At 46.9% G+C, this 23,197-nt stretch overlaps 6 protein-coding genes across 6 annotated transcripts; 4 read left to right on the top strand and 2 right to left on the bottom strand.

Annotated features, from left to right (window-relative positions):
• Positions 1-6,244: 6,244 nt before the first annotated feature.
• On the top strand, positions 6,245-7,420 carry N7508_003695 (uncharacterized protein; the record flags this gene model as incomplete). The annotated part of the gene is made up of 1 exon (XM_058461761.1): positions 6,245-7,420. The coding sequence occupies one exon, from the start codon at positions 6,245-6,247 to the stop codon at positions 7,418-7,420; it is 1,176 nt and encodes a 391-aa protein (XP_058322338.1).
• A 1,071-nt stretch (positions 7,421-8,491) lies between these two features.
• N7508_003694 (uncharacterized protein) lies at positions 8,492-8,773 on the bottom strand (the record flags this gene model as incomplete). The annotated part of the gene is made up of 1 exon (XM_058461760.1): positions 8,492-8,773. The coding sequence occupies one exon, from the start codon at positions 8,771-8,773 to the stop codon at positions 8,492-8,494; it is 282 nt and encodes a 93-aa protein (XP_058322337.1).
• A 2,007-nt stretch (positions 8,774-10,780) lies between these two features.
• On the top strand, positions 10,781-11,225 carry N7508_003693 (uncharacterized protein; the record flags this gene model as incomplete). Its single annotated transcript, XM_058461759.1, has 2 exons — positions 10,781-10,942; positions 11,037-11,225. 2 exons carry the CDS (start codon positions 10,781-10,783, stop codon positions 11,223-11,225), a joined length of 351 nt encoding a protein of 116 aa, XP_058322336.1.
• Positions 11,226-12,565: 1,340 nt separating this feature from the next.
• N7508_003692 (uncharacterized protein) lies at positions 12,566-14,470 on the bottom strand (the record flags this gene model as incomplete). The annotated part of the gene is made up of 1 exon (XM_058461758.1): positions 12,566-14,470. One exon carries the CDS (start codon positions 14,468-14,470, stop codon positions 12,566-12,568), a length of 1,905 nt encoding a protein of 634 aa, XP_058322335.1.
• A 1,587-nt stretch (positions 14,471-16,057) lies between these two features.
• N7508_003691 (class I SAM-dependent methyltransferase) lies at positions 16,058-17,075 on the top strand (the record flags this gene model as incomplete). Its single annotated transcript, XM_058461757.1, has 4 exons — positions 16,058-16,283; positions 16,360-16,466; positions 16,493-16,790; positions 16,903-17,075. The coding sequence occupies 4 exons, from the start codon at positions 16,058-16,060 to the stop codon at positions 17,073-17,075; spliced, it is 804 nt and encodes a 267-aa protein (XP_058322334.1).
• A 1,445-nt stretch (positions 17,076-18,520) lies between these two features.
• On the top strand, positions 18,521-22,370 carry N7508_003690 (uncharacterized protein; the record flags this gene model as incomplete). The annotated part of the gene is made up of 2 exons (XM_058461756.1): positions 18,521-19,794; positions 19,847-22,370. 2 exons carry the CDS (start codon positions 18,521-18,523, stop codon positions 22,368-22,370), a joined length of 3,798 nt encoding a protein of 1,265 aa, XP_058322333.1.
• Between the last annotated feature and the right edge of the window lie 827 nt (positions 22,371-23,197).

The following is a 23,197-nucleotide window of genomic DNA, read 5'->3' as shown; positions in this document are numbered from 1 at the left end:
CCCCTTAGGGTCTGCGGTGTTTCTGCGGAAGATCAAAGCGAAAAAAACTCTTACTAACGATTGTACTTCATCCTGGACAAACCGTGGCTACAAAAACTTATGGTCGATCCGTTGTGAGAATAGCGGTATCCAGCTATCACACCCAGGCGCCTGCATTTGGTGGTAACCTAAATATGCCATGTGCCTACGTAGTTCTGCTTGTGGGTGAAAGGAAGGGGAAAGTTATTGCTCGAAACTGTCTTAGTGAGCATACAGGATCAAATTGCATCCAATTTAGAGGTTCACTATATTACTACCAAGTTTGATAGACAGGGACGGGGTTTGAGGCGATCTTGACAAATTATCACCGATAGTGGCTGTTTGCATATACCAGAACTCTTGTCGTTTTCTATAAAGGCATATCTCCAAGAGTATTACATGATAGCCCAACTGAATAGGCCAATGCACTGGTCGTCTAAGTCGAGTGAGTTCCACCCTGGTTGCCGCCTTTTCTATAGCGCACTCACCCTTCTCGTGGATGACCGAACGATATTACTATTCACTGCTAAGCCTGATCTATATATTTCTTTTCAACACTAGATAAAGTACATACGACCACAGGGTGTGGAGAACAGGGCTTCCCGTCCGCTCAGCCGTACTTAAGCCACACGCCGGTAAGTTAGTAGTTAGGTGGGTGACCACTAGCGAATCCTTACTGTTGTATGTTTTTATTTTTTGCATTCTTTTCTGTCGTTTTTCTTCATTCTTGTGGAAACTCCCTCCCTCCCTCTTGCCGCCCTACTCTTCCGTCCCTTCAGCCCATTCACCTGAACGCCCTAAACACCACTATTCTAAACCTGAATATCCTGCACACTCCTGAATCGCTGACGTGTCCTTCCCCTCCCATGCTGACTGTTTCTCAGGCGTGTTGTTTCGATCACAGCTCTCTGGTAATGGTTTCCACCGGTTGACACATGTCCTCCTAGTATTCAAATGACCGTAGGAAAGAAAAAGAAAATTTGCCGCCTTGGAGTATCAATCTTGTTATTTAATATACATTCGTTGGAGGTCACTCAGCCCACCCCACTACTAACTCACCGGCGTGTTGAGTATCCCGGTCGCTGAGATGATCACGGGGGCTGGGATCACGTGTATGCATGTATACCCGTCGACCAGTCTACTTGTATCTAATACATAACAACACACGATCAACTCCCATCAATAAGATGAACAAGGAAGCATCACTTATCAATCAACAGAGTGCGCGATAGGCAGGGTGAACATCGGGTGAGAACCGGGTGAGAATATCCTGTGGGCCCGGCGCAACCATCCCCTCTTTCGCAGAGCGGACTACGATAGCGAAATTGTTCGAAATCAGACACCCTAATAGTTCTTTTCGTCCTTTCCCGTCGAGACGTAGATATTTCACTCTATGTACTGGATTCTGAATGCACGCCAAAGGCCATTTCCGGCCTTCAATTTACCGTCTCAAAGAACTATAACATCATATTGAGTAGCGATAGAGTACCTGCTCGACGACCAGTGGCTGCCATGGATATATTGTTGAAAAAAGCAGCAGTAGGTTAATTGCGAGGTAGGTCAAATGAAGAGAAACATTGGCTCGTGTCCAAGGCCCCAAAAGAGAATGGCGGCCAAGAACGCAAGGATACGCAAGATGCTGGCAAATGAAGACATTGATAGCGTTACTACATGGCGCAAAATCTCTCAAGGCTCTGAGGATAACAAGGCTTATGGAGATGCCGCCAACGGCGATCGCATAAATTGTCAAGATATCCATGTTGCGGATTGAAAGATAGTAGAAACCCGAACTATTTGATCCTTCTTATAGAGGAAGGATCAGTTACGAGCCCTCGGTAAAATAGCTCGCTAAGGGTAGGTATACTTCAATCTCCCATTCAGTAGCTAGATACCTAGTCGCTGTGGATGAGCCGCCCAGCCTAATAAATACTGCTTCCTTGCCCAATACGGAGGACCCTCGCTGAGACCCTGAGCAAAGATATATTGTCCACGAATGCGGAACAAGCTGCTTGCAATATTCCAAAAGACCTTCCATATACAGGAGTAGTAGTAGTAGTAGTAGTATTCATTCACACTGACCCCTCGCCAAGTTGGATTCTAAACCACTACTACTCACCAGGCTGGGTACGGATTCGTATTTTAGTCTAGCTGGGAAATCAACTCGCCAAAGCGACATGCAGTATATAACAACTAAGTTATAGATAAAAAGCTCCTCATGGAGTATGTCCAGTGCAATAGTTGTGTATCGGGTTCTGAGCGGCACAAGGATCACATAGAGGACGTGGGTCTTTTGATTCCGCTATCCCGGCGCTAGCTGGACGAGGTTCGAACGCAAGCGATCCTTTAGTTGAGCAATGAAACAAGTATTTCTGTGTCAGGCTTGGGTAAGTCCTACAGCCCTGCTCGCATATCTCAAGACACCTCAAGTGCTAGCATAAGTGACGTGCAATTTAACTACTGACGATGCATTTCGCGTCCTATCTCCCATCGCAACACCCTCTGGAACCAACGAAATGTCCCCTATGTCAGAGAACCTACAGACTTACCTAGTCGTCCCACGGGCTGTTCAGATACCCTCGACGTGTCGTTGAATGGCTATGGAAGCCATTGACGGTATAAAATTCGCACCCGTAACACTAATAGCTTTGTGGGTACCATTCAAATAAACCATCATATATCTTTCAAGGCCCGCTGTCTGAGTTTCTTCCTCACATGAAAGAGCCTTCTTTAAGCGAATCCGTCTACAAGAAAATGCGCGCCAGATATGCTGAACTTGTCCTGAAGAGACATACAGTCAAGTTTCTTGAATCATGCACCAAATATCTATCTCGCGGCAACGTTGAAGGCCGTTGGTTCTGTCGTGTTCTTTAAGCTAGGGAATGTGGAACGGGCGTATCACCCTACGGCGCTTGCTGAACATGGATATAGTTGTAACATAACTAAGATGGCTATGTAGAGAACCACACGAGGCTACGCAACGCCTTGTTCTTGCTAGCTTGGTTGGCTCTCGTTGACCCATCGCTGTTTGGAGAGTAACCCATTTAGTTGACTGTTGCAGGGGTCGTAACACTACGGCTAAGAAATAGATTTGAGAGGCGGCAACGTCGAAGCAAGCAGATTTCTGCTATTCCTGATTGAATATTCGGCGCAAAATTCGGCGCGTAGATTAATCAACTGGTGTTCCAGCGTATTAGTGCTTCAGCAGTTATGTAGAAACTGGTGAGCTTCCATTCTTTTCCAACTCCAACCACTTTCTCAAATAAAAACCTGCCACCACAGTCCATTGTCAGTCTCTATATTTTGGATTTTCTCGCTAGATTGGCCTTGGGATATCTTTACCATGAGCAATAAGCGCCAGGTCTTTCTTTCGCTGCATCATCGTGATGCTCTCTCTACCGGCGGGAACAGGCAGCGATTTGGCCATGCCGCCTACCACTGGGGAATTCTCATTTCTCTTAAAAGTTTCGAAGAACCAGAATGCTATGCTTTCGACGAGAGCGATGGAATTCTCCCCGACCCGGTGCGCAGAGTCAATCTTAACCCGGAAGGCAACTGGCTTTTTTCGAGAAAAAGTAAACATCAATCCAGAAAAGAGCGGTCACCTTCTTGGAAAAGTCATGATTGGGAAGGTACCCAATGAGGTGACTTATGCGGAAATTCACGGCCTTCTCAGAGCTATTCTACTTCCCCAAAAGGGTACTCTGTCGGAGCTTCTACGCACTTTCTTTCGTTCCCTAAACAGCTGACTGTTCTAAGGCGTGCTTCGCTATTTCCAATCTTAGAAACACAGATACATGGTTGTGCGTAACAATTTATTGAGTTAAATACTGCCTCCATGGTCTTGCTATCTGTTGTGGTGTAGTTGTGTTCGGCGAATCAGGCCTGCTTCTTCTGGTACTTAAAGTAAAGTAGAGTGGTAAGAGATAGGGTATGTTGCAGCGTGGGTTACGTAGTGCGCTAGGATGTTTCAAGGTATCTAGATTATTCCGTTGTATTGGCCCACGCAAATCTTAATCTTCGGACTTGCATGGTTTACCAGCCACTCTTCACCGGCTGATGACTCCAGAATAACATCGCTCGGATTTCGATATAAAATTTCATTGGCGGTGATGCGATTCTAACTCCGAAGGTTCACTCTGAACACTGTCTCCAGGAAGTTCATTTGGAGAAGGGCCAATATCCGCAGAAATTTTTGTTCTAGATGCATATGACCCTGTCATATACTGTGCCTCTTGTACATAGAGATTCTTCTTGTTACGGTTACGACGAACCAACCAGAAGCCCAGAGCTCCGATAAGCGCGCATCCTGCAACAGGACCAATGACTGCTCCAGCAATCCAAGATTGGCTCTCTTGCTCTTCGGTCGATTTGCTGGGGCTAGTGGTGGCGCTGGCGGTGGCCGGTGAAAAAGGCGAGGTAAGGGTAGCTGCGGGTGTGGGTGTAGACTGAGATGCGGTCGCTGAGGGTAATGGTGGTGAGACAATGACTTCTTTGAAGGACGATCATCAAGATTTAACTTACTGGACGTAGTAGTCTCTGTAGTAGTATGGCGAAAGATCGTAGATGCTGGCCACTCGTTCCAACAGAAAATATCCACGACAGGGGTGTCTGTTGTCGCAAAATCATAGATGCTCATAACATTGCACGTTTCACCAGATTTACTTTGACACATCCAGCATTAGCAAGGTGCGAGATATGGTGGACGTGGTTTAGATTCGACGTGGAGAAATCTCACCAAGTAGAGTAGCCGGTAGAATGATAGTAAATGGTGCTCGCGTCACACCTCGTTCCAAACCCACAGCTGGAAAAGATGTTATCGCAGCATCGCCCGAAGACAACACCATCTATGGTACTGGTAACATAATTTTGGCCCCAATCGCATGTTACCGCCGACCCTGTGAGAAATTCTTAGCCTGTGGTGACTTGGTTCAGAAAAAGGCAATATCTCACAGGTCTCAGAGATTGATGCCCAACCTTGCTGAGAAGATGGAAGCGTAGTCGTAGAGCCATTCGCCCCGGCAAAACTAGTAACCCCCAAGAGGAACATAAAAACCGCAGGAAGCATGGTCAAATTGGTAAACCTGGGATATCATATGTTGAAGCGAGTCAACAGCAGAAGAGAATCCTCAACACTCTTCGCCGGCTATATTTTCGGCGTCGCTAGACGCAAGTTGTTTGTTAATTGTAACGCCACCAGAAGGCAGTGAGGCGGCTTTTGTAACTAATATTACTTTCATGGAATTGTGTCCTATTTCTCAAGGGACTACGTATTGTATGTATTGGAAAGAATTAGCGTGGGGCCCAAGAACCAATCTAGGGTCCGAAATTATCCTATATTCTGTCTTTCTGAGAGGCTAAGCGTGTATGTTTCCCCACATGATACAAAACAAATGTACGTTGACAAATTGGGCGGCAAGTCCTGCGTACCAGCAGATCAGAATATCGATGTTCACCTGACCAGGCTAGCTAGTTTACCTACCATGCGAGGGAGAAAGATATCCTAAGACATTAACCAATTCCTCACAAAAGAGTTTCGCTGCTCAGTCATGATTTTGAGGTTTTGAACAGATGCTGATAAGTTAGTAGTAGCACAGCCCGCATGGAACTACAGGAATGCCAAGGGACTAGATGTTCCTGGTGCGACATCATCATCCAATAATACCACACTCAGGGGGGCTATTTCCATTGCCTCAAGCACCGATCACAGATATCAGTAAAATTCGGCGTTTTACATGGCGCTTAACAGGGGTGTAGCACTGTGACCAATCATTAGAGATGTGTTCATTTTCTATCCCAAGCAGGGATAAAAACAAAATTGTCAGCACACTTGTAAACATTAGGAATCACAGGGTATCAAAGAATATACAGGCATCAATATCAGCGGTGACCACAAAGCGAATTTTCGTACGGAGTAAGAAACTACCTTACCATCTCTGAGAGATAATCAAAATATGGCCGCCCCACCTCGCGGTCGCCAAGACGGAAGCTGCGGCTGAAGAGGGGCGTAAAGTATATATACTGTCTCGGGCCGAGGAACGTATACGAAGTATGTAACGGAGCGCCACGGTAATGAATTGATGGTGCTAGCTAGCTACAGGGGTTTGGCTCCTTTTGTTCTCCACTTGGCGACATGCGTTTGAGAAATATTCGAAGCGAAATTTACTGAGAGAAAAGATGACTTTACCTTCATGAAACAGTGCTCCTAGTTGGCCGACAACCTCTTATCATGCTGGGCGGATTCCTGAGATGGATTCCCTTCCTCTTCGAATCCCTCGCAGACTACTATATCCCTCCTATCCAACCGCAGGAGCGTCTACGGCCCGAGCGGCGACCTTGGCAACAGATTGTCACCGGCGTGTATGGCCGCCCACCCCTCTTGAAGATCCATGACCGCGATGGAGTCGTGAACTGGAGCTTCCAACGCGACGACGTCACGCAACCACTGCCCGACGATGTTCATAAATGCCTCTATGCCCACGCCAACGATGCTACGGAGCTCAAATATATGAACAACGGCACTAGTGTTGGTGCCGTCTATAGTGATCTTGCCCTCGTTATCAACCACACCCCCGAAAATCTAGCGACGGACAAGCTTATAACTTTTGCGCTTTGTAGAAGGAACGAAGTTCTCTGGAATGCGCATACCCTCGAACCCCTACCGGGCAATTTACTTGCTATAGGTACTACTGGTCAACGAGCCTGGGACGGTATTCTTGTCTATAATGCTAGCGCTGCCAACGCCCTTGTTGCAAACCCTCCAATTCTTCAAAATATCACCGGCTTACGAGCTATACACGGTTTGATTTGGGATGAACAAGGACAAATGCTATGGGCTGCTGGCACGGACGCCGCAGCGGACGGCACCGATCTAGTCCCTGCTTATGGGACTATCGTGGGATATCCCTGGGACTCTAGGACGGGCCTACTGTCTAAGGACGATCGCTTTATCTATAAACTGCCCGAGGCATACCTAATTGAGGCTGAATGGGGTAAGGGATACCCCTGGTGGGCCGGATTGCATGACCTAGTACCTATCCCTGGTCAGCGGAAATTCCTTGTGTCGGAAGACCGCGGTCTACACGCATTTGATATCGAGACGGGTCAGTTCACAGAACATTATGAGAACGTCACCAATAAATATTTACAAGGGTTTGAGGTTACAACCAATGATCGCCATGGTTATACTAGTGACGGGAAGTGGGAGGAGTTACCTCAGTCGGACCTAAAGAGTTTTAGTATTGCACCTGATGGAAGTTTCATCTATGTGCAGTCATTGTGGACTAAGTTCCGTGGTTTCTACACGAGTTTGGTTGTTCATGGCAAGAGACGCAAGATCAATATCGGCGATGAGATCTATAGGTCGCGGTGGTTTGGAAATCTGGATGGCTGGCCTAAACCTTGAACGTTGTTAGGATTGTTTTAAACATGATACGACCCTAATTTCGAGTAACTCTTGCGTTTAGATTTGACTGACTTGACAATCTGTCCCATTTGCATCTGAAATGTCTAGTGTGATATAGTTGTCCTTGTTGAATATGGATATTGAGATCCGTGAAGAGCACGTGGAGTGCTTTAACATGAAAAGAATGACTTAACCTAGCCAATTATCTTGACAAAGTTATGCCGCTTTCGCCACTGGCTTCTTAGGTCGCGTAAAATCGGTTTGGCTCACAATATCCGATCAAGATCACGATGTCCAGTCAGGGTCACGATTACCAATTGGGACCACAACTCTCCGCCATTCATCGAGAGTTTGGCAACGGTCGAGGATAAGAAGCAAATAGCAGATATGGTCATAAGGCATGCGTCCTGACCACGTTTGCATCATATTATCAGAAGTACCGCCATCGCGACACAACAGTTTGGTATCGTGGACACTCAGATTTCTCTGTCAAATAGGGCGTGAAAATCAGCCAGCATGCAGTATTCGTATGGGGATGCCAATAATGTCTCCCAGCTTTTTAATAGAGAAAAACACTAGCTCAGACAACCACTCATGCAATATGACGACTACTCTCTACAAGATTCATTCATCCATTATAATTCAGTAGGACTGGGTCTATCCGTCTGATATTCCTCATGCTCTCTTACTAGGCGTGGGAGTGTTCGGTTGCTCTTCGTCTCCATTGATATCGACCCGTCTGCTATGCCAGACTGCCATCGAGCCTCTCCCATTTCATTAGTTAGTTAATCTACTACTTAACGGAAATTGCTAAAATGTCATTTTCATTGAATTTTATATGTTGTTATATCTGAATATTATCCTCCAGCTAGACTATATCAATCAAGCTTGTTCCAAAAATCAATATTAGACAACACCATACATCTCCAAGTGTTTCATTCCCAAACAGATGCTCCCACCGCACAGCGCAGGCAACCAGACTGGGTATGAAAAACTAGCCCGCGCGGGAGTAGAAGCAGCCTGCATGCTGGACTACCTACAGGGCCTCGACCCAGCTCCTGGGCTGTCCTCTCAAAATACCCAACTCGGCAAGAACCGACGGAACCTGGCGAAAGCACCAGGACCCGGACCCAGGTACGCCCCGGGGCCGAGCGGATGGTCGGCGCACATGCGGACGTCGGCCATCGTAACCCCCTGGGGCAGCTCTGCTGGGTCGATCCTCATCACGCCCAGTGACCCGCACTCAGCTTCCGCCACGGCGACCTCGTCGGGGGTTGCGTCTGGGCGGAGAGCGGCGAGGGCAGTGGTTGCAGAGATGCCAAGGAGGAGAGAGAGGTAGGTGAGGGGTTTCATGTTGGAGTTGGATCAGGCGATGACCTTATAGAGTGGTGTAGTTAGCCCCCCAAAAAAAAAAAGACGAAGAGCAAAAGAGGAATGATCAAGAAAGAAAGATAGGATGAAGAGGATTTGGTACCTTTGAAACTCACGCAGGGATACTAGAAGGGTATTTGATTAGTGTAAAGGGAAGGTGGCAGGCGCTAATCCTCTGGGAAATAAAGATATTAATATGTTGGGAAGCAGCGGGCTTGATCCTGGCTGCTACTAGCAGGCAAGGATATAAGACTCTCGTGCTGAGTAGGGGCGTGGTGAGGTTCGGTGCTAGATCTTAGCGCTTAGCCTAGTAGGGAGCTTGCTTCTTTATACAGGTAAGACCGCCGGCGTTAGGCGAACAGGCGACGTGGTCGAAATTGGCCCCGGGCAGCCGATTGGTCAGTACCCTTGTTTGCTGCCTGATCACAGGGCAACTTTGATAGACAAAGGCACTCACTTTCCAGGTAAGGATGTATCTAACCACTGGGCCCTCGAGTTGAGTCATAGAGCAGAGTCAGTGAGATCTTACCCTGTCACCGCTCTTATCCACAGAGGCAGGCCCATAGGAGATTTTCATATCTGATTAGAATAGAGTGCGCACTCGCAAGGGTATGGCAGGACTAGGCTCATCAATGTAATGTCAGGATTACAAAGGCACGGTCCAGAACTCCATTCTCACAGGACAATTATAGTGCCCCGGACCGGCCCGACCTTGGAGTGGGGGAATAACCATATTTCAAATAGTATTAATCGGTTAGAGATCTACGGAGCTTAATTAAATTTGGGCCCTTGTGGGGTGTTGCTTTATTAACATCCCTAATGAATAGGTCGCGGAATCAAGTTTTCAACATAGCAAATAATGGTGCCACCACGGAGATAGTCTTAGAGGCCAAGCGGAGCTATCGAGGCTCATGGCCTGTTTTCTCTTCCAAAGTTGCCACAGTCATTAATCACTCTAGTGACATGGGGCTTCTTTCGCTCTCCTTTTGTGACTAATGATGGATTCCGGAGCCGAGACTTCCAAGTGGTAGGCACTCAGGGAAGCTCTTGCCTATTATGAACAAGCGCAAAATAATGATGCTATTACTCCCGTGTCTCAGTTCAAAGATGCTGAGTCGTTAAGGGTTCGAGAGAACCAACAGACGATAGGGGCGTTGATTGGTTGGCGGCGATCATGATGGAGCTTTAGCGGCCCGACACACCACCGAGGTCTGTCTGATTGGCTATAGGCGAGATAGTAACATACAGCAAGGTAGGTAGAGAACGACTCTAGGAGATTAATCACAGATCCTTGAACTAAGAGATAACCTGCCTAAGCGCAAAAGCTCTAGGAGAGGCTACTGGCCTTGCCCTATATATAGTGTATGTCGGCGCAAAAAGCCTTGTAAGGCCAGTATGTTACTGAATAAACCTGGTTCTACATAGCTCAAGACAAGTGGAAAGACAATAATGAATAGGCGGCTGCTCTAGACTATCCATATACTCTACTAAGAGACCTATGCGGACATTCTCTAGCTACATCACGCTAGTACTACACTACATGGATTGCATGACTAGCAGGCCGGGGGATTGGTGCTGGTTTCATATAACCAGGGGTCAACGGAGGCTGAGGTTGAGTTGCATCTACGGTCATCGACCTCGCTAGCGCTCTTGTTCATCAAAATCCTGCTCATCGAGATGAGGACGAAGTACGGTGATCAGTTCACGGGAGGCGGGAGGCCATAGGGTGTGAATGCTAGTATCGTTTCTCGGATGTAAACGCTCCTTTCTTTACAAGAACAGTTATAAAAGGCAAAACCAATCCCATATATCCAATATATATCCAGCTAGGTACAACAACACAGTCTGATATCCAGTCCTTCCACTTGCCCAAGAACGCATATCTCTCATCTACAATTGGTAGGCCCCCTTGTCCTCTCTTCTGCTTCTTCTCCTCCCCAACTAGATAAGCATACTTACATTTCAGTGTCTCTAGCCACCGCATCCACGATGAAGCTTCCCATCACCATTATCAGCATGCTCGCCCTCTCCTCCGCGCTGACCCTCACCCCGCGAGCCGCGGAAGGCGACCCCGTCGTCGAATGCGGCGACCTCGACGTCATGACCGTCGACCCGCCGACCTCCCCGCGGGCGTCGCCCCTAGCGACATCCGTAAATGCCTAGACCACCCGCTCGGCCGCAATCGGCACGTCAAGGGCGCATCGCTGGAGCCGTTCGACGCGGTAGATGCCTCGTTCTATAACAGCACGGTGGACACAGACACCAGCCCCGTGGAGGCTCGTTCGGACGGCCTCGGCGCCCTACGGGAGCGGGCGTGCTACAAGGACGCGCCGTATGGGTGCTCTGGTGGGTATTACTGGAAGGCCTGCGGAAACACGAACAAGGGCGAGTGGTGCTGGACAGCGGCGAAGGCCGGGTTGGGCGCTTGGATTAAGTGTAGTAAGTGGCAGGACTGTGGGACTGCGACGTATGCGTGTGGGAGGGAAGGGTGTCCGGCCTGTGGGTGCGGTTGCTAGCGGGAAGGCTGGGTTGAGGTAGATAGTGTTATGATTCGGCTAGTAGGCGGGGGATGGACGATCCAGGACGTGCGGTCAAATTAGATATAGGTACAATATAAGGATATACTTGGCAGGCCTGGATATTAATGCGTTAGCTCGTCATGTTCGTAATGTTCATAAAGCTTTAGGATTGAAGACGGTGGCATCACATCTTTTTGATTGTCAGGCTAGAATTCCGAAAATGTCCTTCTACACTTTGCTCCCTTCTCCCCGCAGTATCGATGCACCATTCCAGGAAAGTATCAAATCCTTGGTCAGAGTTGTCGGCGTAAGCTTGCCAACGACGTTTGATGAAGGCTTTTAGCTCAGCAAAGAGCTCTTTGATACGATTTAAAGTCTGGCGAGTACAAAGGCAAATATATGAGCAAGACCCCCCTGCTTGTGAGCACATTTGCTTAATCTTCTCAGAATGGTGAAAAGAGGCATTGTCCATGACAAGAACAGATTTAGGCTCCGTCCATTTCCCACAATGATGGAGCAGCTCTGCGATAAACTCTTACAACCGATGAATGTGCATTTTTCTTATTGGTATTATCTTGGATCGACTGCCCAGCTTAAAAAAATAGATAGTTCTGAATTTGGAGAATTGGGACAGGAAAAACGGGTTTAATGAATAGAGGGGGTGCTTTTGTGCCTGAGTAGTCGGACCCAAGAAATGTTGAAAGGGAACTGAACAGTAGAAGTTAGAGCGAGCAACTTAGGAACCTGAGTGCACACAACTTGCTAGATATATTTGAGCATATTAGGCTTTTCAGTTTATCAGATTTGGTTCCAAGAGAATCCGGTCACCACGGGTGTGTATCATAGATGCCTTGACAAAGTCTAAAGTCGTTAGTACTAGTTTGATTCTCGGTATATATTAGGCATATCACATGCTTTGCCAATAATGCGCTTCTAGCTTTGAGTCCACTCAAGCTAGTTACCTTCACTCGAACTCTGTCTAAACTTACGTGGTACACCCAGAGACTCGGCAGAGGGTTTAATCACAGAACAGATTGGGAACATCGTCCCGAGGATTCGGCCTTATTATCGAAGGACACCGGAAGTTTTCTTCTCTCTAGTGGTATGCGAGAGCAACATGTAGTTTAATCTACTCTTTATGAGGCTTTATGATAGAAACCTCCCAATGCTTTATTACATAGTGTATAAGTTTATAGTCGGTATTTCTCTTCAAAAGTCTCGTTCATTTTTGACAATACCTAGATACGTTCAATGACTATTTATTCTCGATATTGGTCCACCGTGCCCTCAGATCATAAGCTACTGCCTTTGGCTTTCGATCACGGGTGAAAACACCCTTCTTGTTACCATCGACTCGGTAGATGCCCAAGGAAGTCTGGAAATCGGCAAAGTTCCAAACATGCTCGCCTGTCATCGACTCAATGCGATCAAAGACTCGATGATACATAGCCAACATCTGGACCTGGAATTCCTCGCTCCATGGCAGGGCTAGGATAGAGTGAAGACCTGCAAGGGTATCTGCGCCATATTCAGACATGATGATTGGTCTGTTGAATTTCTCTTGCCATCCACGCAACTCCTTTTCAAGAGCTGCCTCTGCTTCCTCGAGGTCTCCCGTTTCAGAATACCATCCGAAATACCGGTTAAGGCAGGTGACATCGAACAAATCGGAGATTTGATCCAACTCATATGTTGCATCACCGACGTTGGCAAAAGTGATAGGGCGAGTAGGATCAAGTTGACGAGCTAATTTGGCGAGCGGCTCGAAGTACTCGCGAGCTCCATCTTCTTGAGATGCAGGCTCATTGGCAATGGACCACATTACAACACTTGCATGGTTTTTGTCTCGCGCAATGAGTTCACAAATCGCTTGCTTGTGTGCTTCTTGGGTCTTGTCATTAATTCCATCTAGTGAGAACGTGCTTGGAGTGTCACCGTCAGATCCCCCCAACAAGGCAATGTTTAGACCCACAGCAGGTGTTTCATCAATCACGACAATCCCATTTCGGTCGGCAAAGTCCATAACTTCTTCAGCATAAGGATAGTGGGAGGTCCGGAAAGAATTGGCCCCGATCCAGTTCATTAGCTGGAAATCATGGACCATGTATGCTTGGTCATGTCCTTTCCCACGGACTGCAGTATCTTCATGTCTGCCGAAACCGGTAAAATAGAAAGGCTTGCCATTGATCAAGAATTTTGACCCGTCGACTTTGACGGTACGAACGCCGGTGGCCAAATTGTAGGTGTCGATCACATCACCTCCAGAGCCCACGATGTTAACCTGGAATCGGTAGAGATACGCGGCGCCAGGTTGCCATAGTTTGACTGAGGGGATTGTAACAGTGCCCTGAGCTCCCGTAGATTTTGCAACAAGAGCTTCATCCTCATCGATCACAGAGATGTGGACCTGCCCTCTAGTCTGGTTCGCCACTTCAACCTCGTAGTTGATCAGGCCATTGTTGCCATCAACATCCGTAACCACAGTGATATCCTGAATATGCTGCTGAGGTACAGAGTATAGCCAAATAGATCGGGCAAGACCAGCATAGTTGTAAAAGTCATGATGATATGTCTGAATTCTCCTGCCACTGGCTTCCCCTGTCGTGATTTCTCCGGGTGGGATTGTCTCATGCGTGAGCTCATTGTTGACACCAATTGTCAAGCGGAATTTGTCACCGGCGGCAATCAACTCAGTGATGTCGGCTTCAAAGGGTGTATAGCCACCCACATGCTCGGCAACAAGCCGGTCGTTGATATAGATACGACCATGGTGCGTAGCAGATTCAGCCCGCACGAGATATCGCTCCTGAGACCAGCCCTTGGGGACAATTACCTCACGCTGATAGTAAACCCATCCCACGTGGTCGTGGATCTCACGGTTGACGAAAATGTCGTTGTAAGATGCCGGGACTGGGCATTCGAGACCTTTGGGCAATGGTGCGGTCCATGGCTGGGCTGTGTCATTGGGGCCAGATGCGAGAGCGAACTTCCAGAGACCATCAAGGCTCACAAGCTCTCTGGATGATGTTCTTTGGGGTCTGAGTTTGATCAAGGGCTGTTCATGTTGGGTTATCTCATTGCGTGAAAGTTGACTGGCTGCGGGTATAGCCAAGGAAGGAGCAGCAAAAGATAGCAATGACAGTCCTGTAAGGAGCTTCATCGCTCTCACTATCAAAGGTATGTAACAAAGCCAGTACTTGTTCAAGGAAAAGTTACTCGGCGATGGATAAAACATAATCGTCCATACTCTGAGCATTTATATATTTACCATGGCGAGTCATCGGCAATTGAGCTATTTGTCGCCGGTGACTGCTGTGCTTGGCATACTATCAGAGCGGCTTAGCAAATGGTGAGCCATGTGCTAAGATATGGGGTAAACATGGTGTGCATTGGCTGGGAGTTTTGATCGAGGGCTATTTGGATGTGCCAAGATGCCAAGGCCGGGGTCAGAGCCATGCATTGCTGCATTACTCTCGGCATGTGTGCCTTCACTTAACCCCTGCGGCAATTACCTTTGTTTTCCCCGCCACGGCTATTGAATACCTTGGCATTTCAACGGGATGTGGGGATTGGTGACCTTCGGCTCGTTTTGAAGCATACCCTGCATCTAGCTAAAACTTTAAGTACTATACGGTCCGCATCCCGAAGGCGCTGGGCACTCACCAACCCTTGCTGAAACCGGCGAGGGAGGAGAGAACCTCGATGCTCAATTCGAATACAAGCTGCCTGACTGGGTAATGAACAAAGATTATCAGTAATCGAGACTGAAGTGAGAGGTTCGGAGAATGGGTTTGATATTGCTGCAGTAGGAATAGGCTGGTATCTAGATCGAGAGGTGTTTAAATGAGTTGTCGAATATGAGGGACCTAGAGAGGCGGACGGTGCATTTACGCATTCATTTGTATTCACTGTAGGGCATTGAATTTCTCATTTGTACCAGGAATCGCTTCTGGGTTTACATTTTGTTGATTACATGTAGAACTGGTACTATTTCTCGCTTCGATACCAGCTCAAGTTCTATGCTGGAACATGATCAGGCGTACGGGACACGAGTTCTTGCTTCAGCTGGAAAGAAGCGCCTGCATAGCTATTCGATACTAGAAAGGCTCCAGCTTTGATTGATTGATATTTGTATTAGGTGTTTGACTCATGAATTACGCGGTCTGAGTTCAAGGGTTTGTTAGCCTCTTACAAGTTCTGTTTAAGAGGAAGGCAAATGAAGCCCTGATAGTTGCGAACATGGGGATGGGCCTGCTTCATGGGCATAAGCACTAAATGCTACACAAGTGGAGTCTAGAGTCAAACCGACCAGTGAATCCGAGATCCGAGCGGGAAAATACCGTAAGTGCGCAAGTTATTCAATATCAGTACCATTTCGGCGTTTGGGTCTTAATAAGCAAGATTGCACCATAAACTCTCCTTGGAAAGTCTTAAAGGTATAAACGAGCTTTCTGTCGTCTCGATCTACTCGACGCGCTCCACTATGAATAATATCGGCCGACCCCCGTGCGCCACATGAGCCTTAAGCAATACGTGACAAGTATAGCTTTGTGAAACTCTATGTAGTATGGGGTTATATTTAAGCAACGCGGCCCGCTTGTGACCTCGAGCGACTTTTCAACTTTTGTTTTCTTCCTAACCCCAATCTCATCCCCATTCAAAAAAAAATCTCGGCCACCCCTTTCTCTTCTTTTGATACATTCTTCTAAAGCCGGACAAGCTTTATATCAGTCTCGCGGAATTAAACATGCCTCCCTCTCCTAGCCGCCTTTCTTCCATTCTCCGTCTATGGGGCATGATCTGGTTTTCTATCTGCCGTAGGTCTTTGTCAGTCCTGCCACCAATCTTCACAACTAATTATCACTCCGCTACAGTGCATTGGGAAGCTATGACTGAAGCGGTCCGTCGAGATGGCCTCACAGCACTTGGTCGCCCACAACAAATCCGAGATACTGCTTCAGCAAAGTTGCTCAGTATAACCTGTAACCTACCCCGCTCATCATATCTTCCCTCACTTCATGTCTAAAGTACGCTGACCATAATGCATAGCTGGTGGCTTTGTTGCTTACGAAGACACAACCGTTGTTCCCTCGCTCGTGAAGGCTGCTAGCGGCATGGTTCTCGAACTGGGTCCTGGGCCAGGTAATATTTTCATCGTTTTGATACCTCTCTGCTCAAACAGGTCTACGGCATTGAGCCCAATCCCCACTTTAAAGACGTCATTAATGCCAAGTTGGCAAAGCATAACCTGCAAGATAGGTATAAGCTCATCATTTGTGGCGTTGAAGATAGCGATATTTTAAGAAAAGAGGGTATTACGGAGGGAAGCTTGGATACTGTGTTATGTATTCAGGTTCTTTGTGCAGTCAAGGATCCGAAGAACGTGATGAAAGAAGTGTGGAAGCTTCTCAAACCTGGCGGCAAGTTTATCTTCTGGGAACACGGATGGAGTAGAAATCATTTGACGGCTGTGGCTCAAGGTTTGTCTCTCTGTGCCACTTCTTCGTCTTTTCTAGATAGCGTCTATGGGCTCTTATCTCGACCGATAAAAGGGAGAAAGTTTGAGGATCGGCTAACATGAAAATGCCTTAGCTTGCTTCAATCCTGCCTGGAGCACGTTTGTCGGGTGTAATTTGATCCGGAATATCTTGGCGGACATTCTCAACAGTGGAGAGTGGGAAAACCCGCACGAGATCAAGGAACCTGGAGAGCCATTCAGTTTGATGCCTAGGATTCAGGGTGTGCTTGTCAAGAAGAAGTTTTAATAGCCCCGAGTAGGGAAAATCCTTTCAATCTCCGGAGATCATTTAGAGTTGAAAGAAGAAACAAATCCCGTGATACAACAATATGCCAAAAGCCAGACAGTCCTATTGAGCACAATACTTTAGCTTTTGGTATGGATTACTTTTTCAGTGTCAGTCATATTATATTAGTTTGCCTCTAGATTAATGAGGCTACCCGGTAATGTCGTGCTATACTGTACGGACCACGCGAGTCATTAGAGCAATAGGTAACTTGGGTAATAGGAGAAAGCAGAGCTAAAATTTTCCTGAATAACAAACAGATAGCAAGCAAGCAAATGCCTGAAGGCTTAGACGCATCTCTATTAACAAGTATCGGATAAAGATGTAGTCCTTAGCATTAAATAGCTAAAATTTCTTAATTATCTCTCTTCTCTTCTCGTCATGTAAATCTTACTGAAGTTCGCTTTCTCTAGACGAAGCCACCGCGGGGCATCTTGCATGTCCGCTAAAGGTGAGGCATAATTCCCGGCCAAGACCAGGCCGTGGTGATCGTCGATGAGCCAGTTTTCACGAAGGAGATCGAACTGATTAAAAGGAAGGAGAACTTTGATCCAGTGAACCTGATTAACGGGATGGCTTGAATCAGCTAAATGAATCACAACAATAGAAAAAAGTGGATGAAAGGTATAGCAGCCCTTCGACTATTATTATTGCTTATACGCACTTGGTCGCCGTCATGTTAGGCTGATAGGGGCTAGCAGCCTCAATTGAGAATAAAGCATGCATGACATATACGCCGATTGATTTGTCTGTGTCCTCCGTTAAGATGCCCGCTTAAAGTTTACCTTTGACCCCTGGCTTGGCGTTGATATTGTTCCTTACCTTGGTCTTGTAAACGAATCCAGATTGAAGGCATCATGCACGTATAAGCGTATCATTCTAAAACAAATGCACCCAGAAATTCTTGCAATCGATACAACCTTCCTTGTAGTGAGCAGTGAGTAGCTTGTTTAGACATATAGAGAGACGATGATAGCGACCCTGATTATTTGAGCGGACTCAATCCTTTCCGTCTACTCACGTCTATCTGCCAAGAATCTTTGAATATATTCTACAGTGGAAACTCAATAGAGGTTTGCTTAAGTCATTTAGGCTATCAGAGCCTCGAAAAATACATCAGCGATAAGAAACGACGCTGTATACGATATTTAACCGTAACGGTAAAAACTTTCAGACCGACATTCCAGAAGTTGTAGATAGCATATATTTCAATTCATCAGCAGTGAGAATTTTCTTCACTCACCGAAATTCTTACGTTCTATTGCCTACGCAAGGGATATAATTAAGTGGAGCCCTGCCTGCATGGTCCTTGAGTTGGGTACCAAATTGATGCCTTACCACTACTTGTGCGTTTCGTGGAAATCCAGAAAACTCAACACAACATAATCTGAAAATTCCATTTACCTATGACTGATCCATTTTCTATTACAGCCGGGGCTGTGGGGTTTTTATCACTCGGAATCCAAGTCTCTGGGAATCTGCTCGAGTTTTACTCCTCATACAAAAATCGAGATGCAGATTTAGCCAAGATCACAGATAAGCTGGAAGAGCTCCTCGGCATTTTCAAGTGCCTTGATAGCGCTCTAAAGAATGGCCTTCCTACGACTAAGGCGCTATCCCACGAACTCGACAAGGTGGTAGTGAGCTGCAGTGAAATCATCGATGAGCTACAGACCAGATGTGAAAGATTTCAACAAGAGCCAGGTTCGAGTCTTAAAGGAGCACTACATGTTCACGGGCTTCGGGTGGCCTACCCATTTCGGAAAAGGACATTGCGGGCGCTTGAAGTCGATATCGCCGAGATGCGGAGCAACTTGTCTCTTGCGTTGGATGTTCTACAACTTGAAAATCAAAAAACTGTCGGAGATCGGATTGATGATTTAAAGCTTCTTCTCGAACGCACCAACGCCCTTCAAGTTTCCTCGACAATTCATGATTGGCTTAAAGCTCCAGATGCCACCGTTGATCACAATTCTGCTTCTGCCAAACATCACCCAATGACAGGCCTATGGTTTCTCGAAAGTCATCAATTTCAAGAATGGCTCGTCACCAATGACTCTTTTCTTTGGATCAATGGCTTTGCTGGATCCGGTAAATCCGTCTTAATGTCGACGACAATTCAGCATACAATCCGTACCAAACAGCATCAGTTTGGTGTTGGAATTGCCTTCTTCTACTTTTCTTTCGGCGATGTCTCTAAAAGAACCAGTTACAGTATGCTAAGTGCACTGCTGCTGCAGCTTTCCACGCAAAATGAAGACGGACAAAAAGATCTGGAACAACTCTACCAAACCTATAATTCGCAAAAACCTCCGTTGGACGCTCTTTTAGACTGTCTTCGATTATGTCTCTCCCGCTTCTCGCAAAGTTATCTTTTTATCGATGCCTTGGATGAGAGTCTTGAAGGCCCCGTACGAGAGATGGTACTAAGCGCCATTAGAAGAATGCGTCAGTGGAACATGCCTACTATTCACCTCTTGGTATCCAGCCGCGATGAGGTTGACATTCGTCAATCCTTGGGTGTCTCTGAGGATCAGGACATTTCAATCAGAAATTCACATACTGACCGTGATATTCTCAATTTTGTTGCTTACGAACTGGAGAGTGACCCAAAGCTTCGAAAATGGCACCGACGTCACCACGAGATTAGGGAAAAACTGGTAAAGCAAGCCGAGGGAGTGTACGAGAAAATTGCATATTGCCAACTCTGAGTTTTGACTAATGCAGTGCAGATTCATATTTGTTGCATGTCAACTGTCTTCACTTCGAAAGGTTTTGATTGGGAACCAGCTCGACGAGTGGTTACGTTCTTTGCCTCGTGATTTGGACGAAACGTATAAACGAACGCTCTGCAATATTGAAGCTATTTACACCGAGGATGTCCGGCGCATTTTAACAGCTCTGTGTATTTCTGACCGGCCACTCACCATCACGGAACTCATTGGGGCGATCGCAGTCAATTTTAGTGAACCACCCCAAATCGACTCCGAGGGCCGATCATATGACCCAAATGATCTGTTTGGTATTTGTGGCATCTTAGTAGAGCCCGCAGTCATTGAAACGTATTACGGGCAAGCGATTGTTGCTCGTATCGCGCATTTCTCACTACGAGAGTATCTACAATCCGACCGCATGCTTCAGCAAAAGGCGAAACAATTTGGGATTCGCCAAGACCATGCGAATGCTGAGATGGCTCAGACCTGCCTTGTTTATCTTTCGGACCCGAATCTCTCCGTTGAAATGTCAAATGAAATGAGGATCGCACAATTTCCTTTCGCTAAATATGCCGCGCAATATTGGTATCATCATTACGAACGTACGACAGCAAGGAGACCTCATCTGGAAGCCCTCGCTTTGAGGTTATTCCAAAACAAAGCATCTTTTGCGGCCTGGGTAAATCTGCATGACTTTGACTCAGGAATGCTTCTGGTTGTCTTCGAACGTCCTTTCCACCAAATGCCGCCCCCAATCTATTATTCAGCCTTACTGGGACTCGAAAATGTATTAAAAGCCCTAATCAAAGCCAGTCCAAACCAGCTTCTGCGAGAAAGTTCTCTGAATGATAATACAGGACATCATGGCTGCGCCCTGCAGGCTGCTTCCTTTGAGGGTCATGAGAGTGTGGTGCAAACGTTGCTTGAATATGGCGCTAACCCGAATGTCCAAGGTGGATACTCCGGTAATGCGCTTCAGGCTGCCTCGTATAATGGCTATGAGAGGATCGTGCAGATGCTTCTTGAAAAAGGTGCCGACCCCAATATTCAAAGTGAGAATTTCGGGGGCGCCCTTCAAACGGCTTCCCGCAGAGGACATAAGAATATTGTGCAGATGTTTCTTAAGAGAGGCGTGGAAGTTAATGCCCAAACAGCATTAGGTGCAACCGCACTACAGGCTGCTTCCTTTGAGGGCCATGAGAGTGTGGTGCAAATTTTGCTTGAACATGGCGCTGACCGGAATGTCGGAAATGCGCTTCAGGCTGCCTCGCGTAATGGCCATGAGAGGATCTTGCGGATGCTACTTAAGAGAGATGCTGATGTCAATCTGGGAACTGTTGATAGCAATGCACTTTTGGCTGCCTCGCTTATGGGACATGAGGGCTGTGTGCAGCTGCTGCTTGAGCAGGGTGCGAATGTGAACGTTCAACTCGGACGAAATGGTAGCGCGCTTGTAGCCGCTTCGTCTGGAGGCTTCGAGAATATTGTGAATATTTTGCTTGAAAAAGGTGCCAACGTCAATGGCCGAGGAGGGAGAGGCAGCACTGCTCTCCAAGCTGCATTATCTAAAGGTCATGTGAAAATTGTGCAGCGGCTTCTCGACGAAGGTGCTGATCCGAATATCCAGGGTGGGGTCTTTGGCAATGCACTCCAAGCTGCATCATCTATGGGCAATGAGAAGATTGTAGAGATCCTACTGGAGCAAGGCGTTGACCCTAGTGCTCAAGGCGGAAAATACGGCGATGCGCTTCAAGCCGCGTCTGCGGGGGGCTATGAGGGGATAGTGCAAATGCTACTACAAAAGGCTGCTGATGTTGACGCTCGAGGCGGGCTTTATGGTAGTGCACTACAGGCTGCATGCTTGGGAGGTTATGAGAAAATCGTGCGGGTGCTGCTCAAAGAAGGCGCCAATGTAAACGCTCGAGGTGGCGAATATGGCAACGCATTACAGGCTGCATCTTATAGAGGCAACGAGAGCATTGTGCAATTACTGCTGGATAAAGGGGCCGATGTCAACGCTCGAGGTGGCGAATATGGCAATGCATTACAGGCTGCATCTTATACAGGCAACGAGAGCATTGTGCAATTACTGCTGGAGAAAGGGGCCGATGTCAACGCTTCAGGTGGCGACTTTGGCAATGCACTGCAAGCTGCATCCTATCAAGCCCACAAAAACCTTGTCCATTTATTGCTCAAGAAAGGTGCCGATGCCAACGCTCAAGGTGGAATGTGTGGTAATGCGCTTCAAGCAGCATTATATGAAGGCTTTTTGGAGGTTAACGAGATCATCGAGATGCTGCTTACGAACGGTGCAGATGTCAACGCCCAGGGTGGAGAGTACGGCAACGCACTTCAAATGGCATCGCATGGAGGCTACGGAAATATTGTTCAGATGCTACTGGATCGAGGAGCAAATGTCGACGCTCAAGGCGGAGAGTACGGCAGCGCACTCCGAGCCGCATTTTATGAAGGTCATGAGGACATCGTGGAGATGTTACTACAGAAAGGTGCTGACAGGTCTGAGCTCGAAGATCTTGCGTAGGTACCAGTCCGGGAACATTTGGTATAGTTTTTCGAGAATTAGGCGTTCGTAACCCTTAATATTGAGCAAATTCCTAATCATTGATAGCAAGAGAAAACCAAGAACACCGCCATCGAATTGCTCAATCAGGCTAGAAACATACGAATATGTCGTGGATTACTAGATTTATCTCTCCACTGGGGCCGAGGAAATAGGTTCAGTTTCTATTCTGTTCACTCCAGCGAGATGCAATAAGCTATGCAGGATGATGCAGTCGTCCTGGTAACAACTACGTTTCCCACCATCAACGCTAAGATGACTTGGATCTCAAAGTTTAATTGAATAATATTTAGTTGGAGTTTAGCCCTGTAGTAGGGCATCTTGTTTGCGAAGCTCATGAATTTTCTGTTCTAGTAGGAAAAGGCCATTTAATGAGGATATATTGCGCAAGCATACTGTTGAGGTACCTGAATAGTCTTGCACTTCATACATCCATCTTGAAGTAAATGCTAAAAAGGGCGCGCTCATTTTGTGGTAGTTATGCATTAGTAGAGGTACAATGTTGTACTTATCATAGTTGAATAAGTCCTAATTGAATAATCCAAAGCTGATATCTGAAGCAGGTATACCAGGGCAGCGGAACCAACTTTGTGCCCTCAAGGTCAAGATGAATAGTTATATCTGCCACGGAACAACCTGAATATGTATCCAGTCCCTGGGGTCATCCTGCGTTCTGTCGGTTTATCACCGTCGACACGTCAGCGCTATCATACTGCTTCTCCATTTATGTTAAATAGCATTCTTGGTGAACCTAGAAGTTCCCCAAGAACCAGTCTCTGTATACTCTA

This window comes from Penicillium antarcticum, assembly GCF_028974205.1.
Source record: "Penicillium antarcticum strain IBT 31339 chromosome Unknown utg000003l_segment0_segment0, whole genome shotgun sequence".
In the NCBI taxonomy this organism is placed as follows: Eukaryota; Fungi; Ascomycota; class Eurotiomycetes; order Eurotiales; family Aspergillaceae; genus Penicillium; species Penicillium antarcticum.
This window is presented reverse-complemented; position numbering and strand designations above follow the sequence as displayed.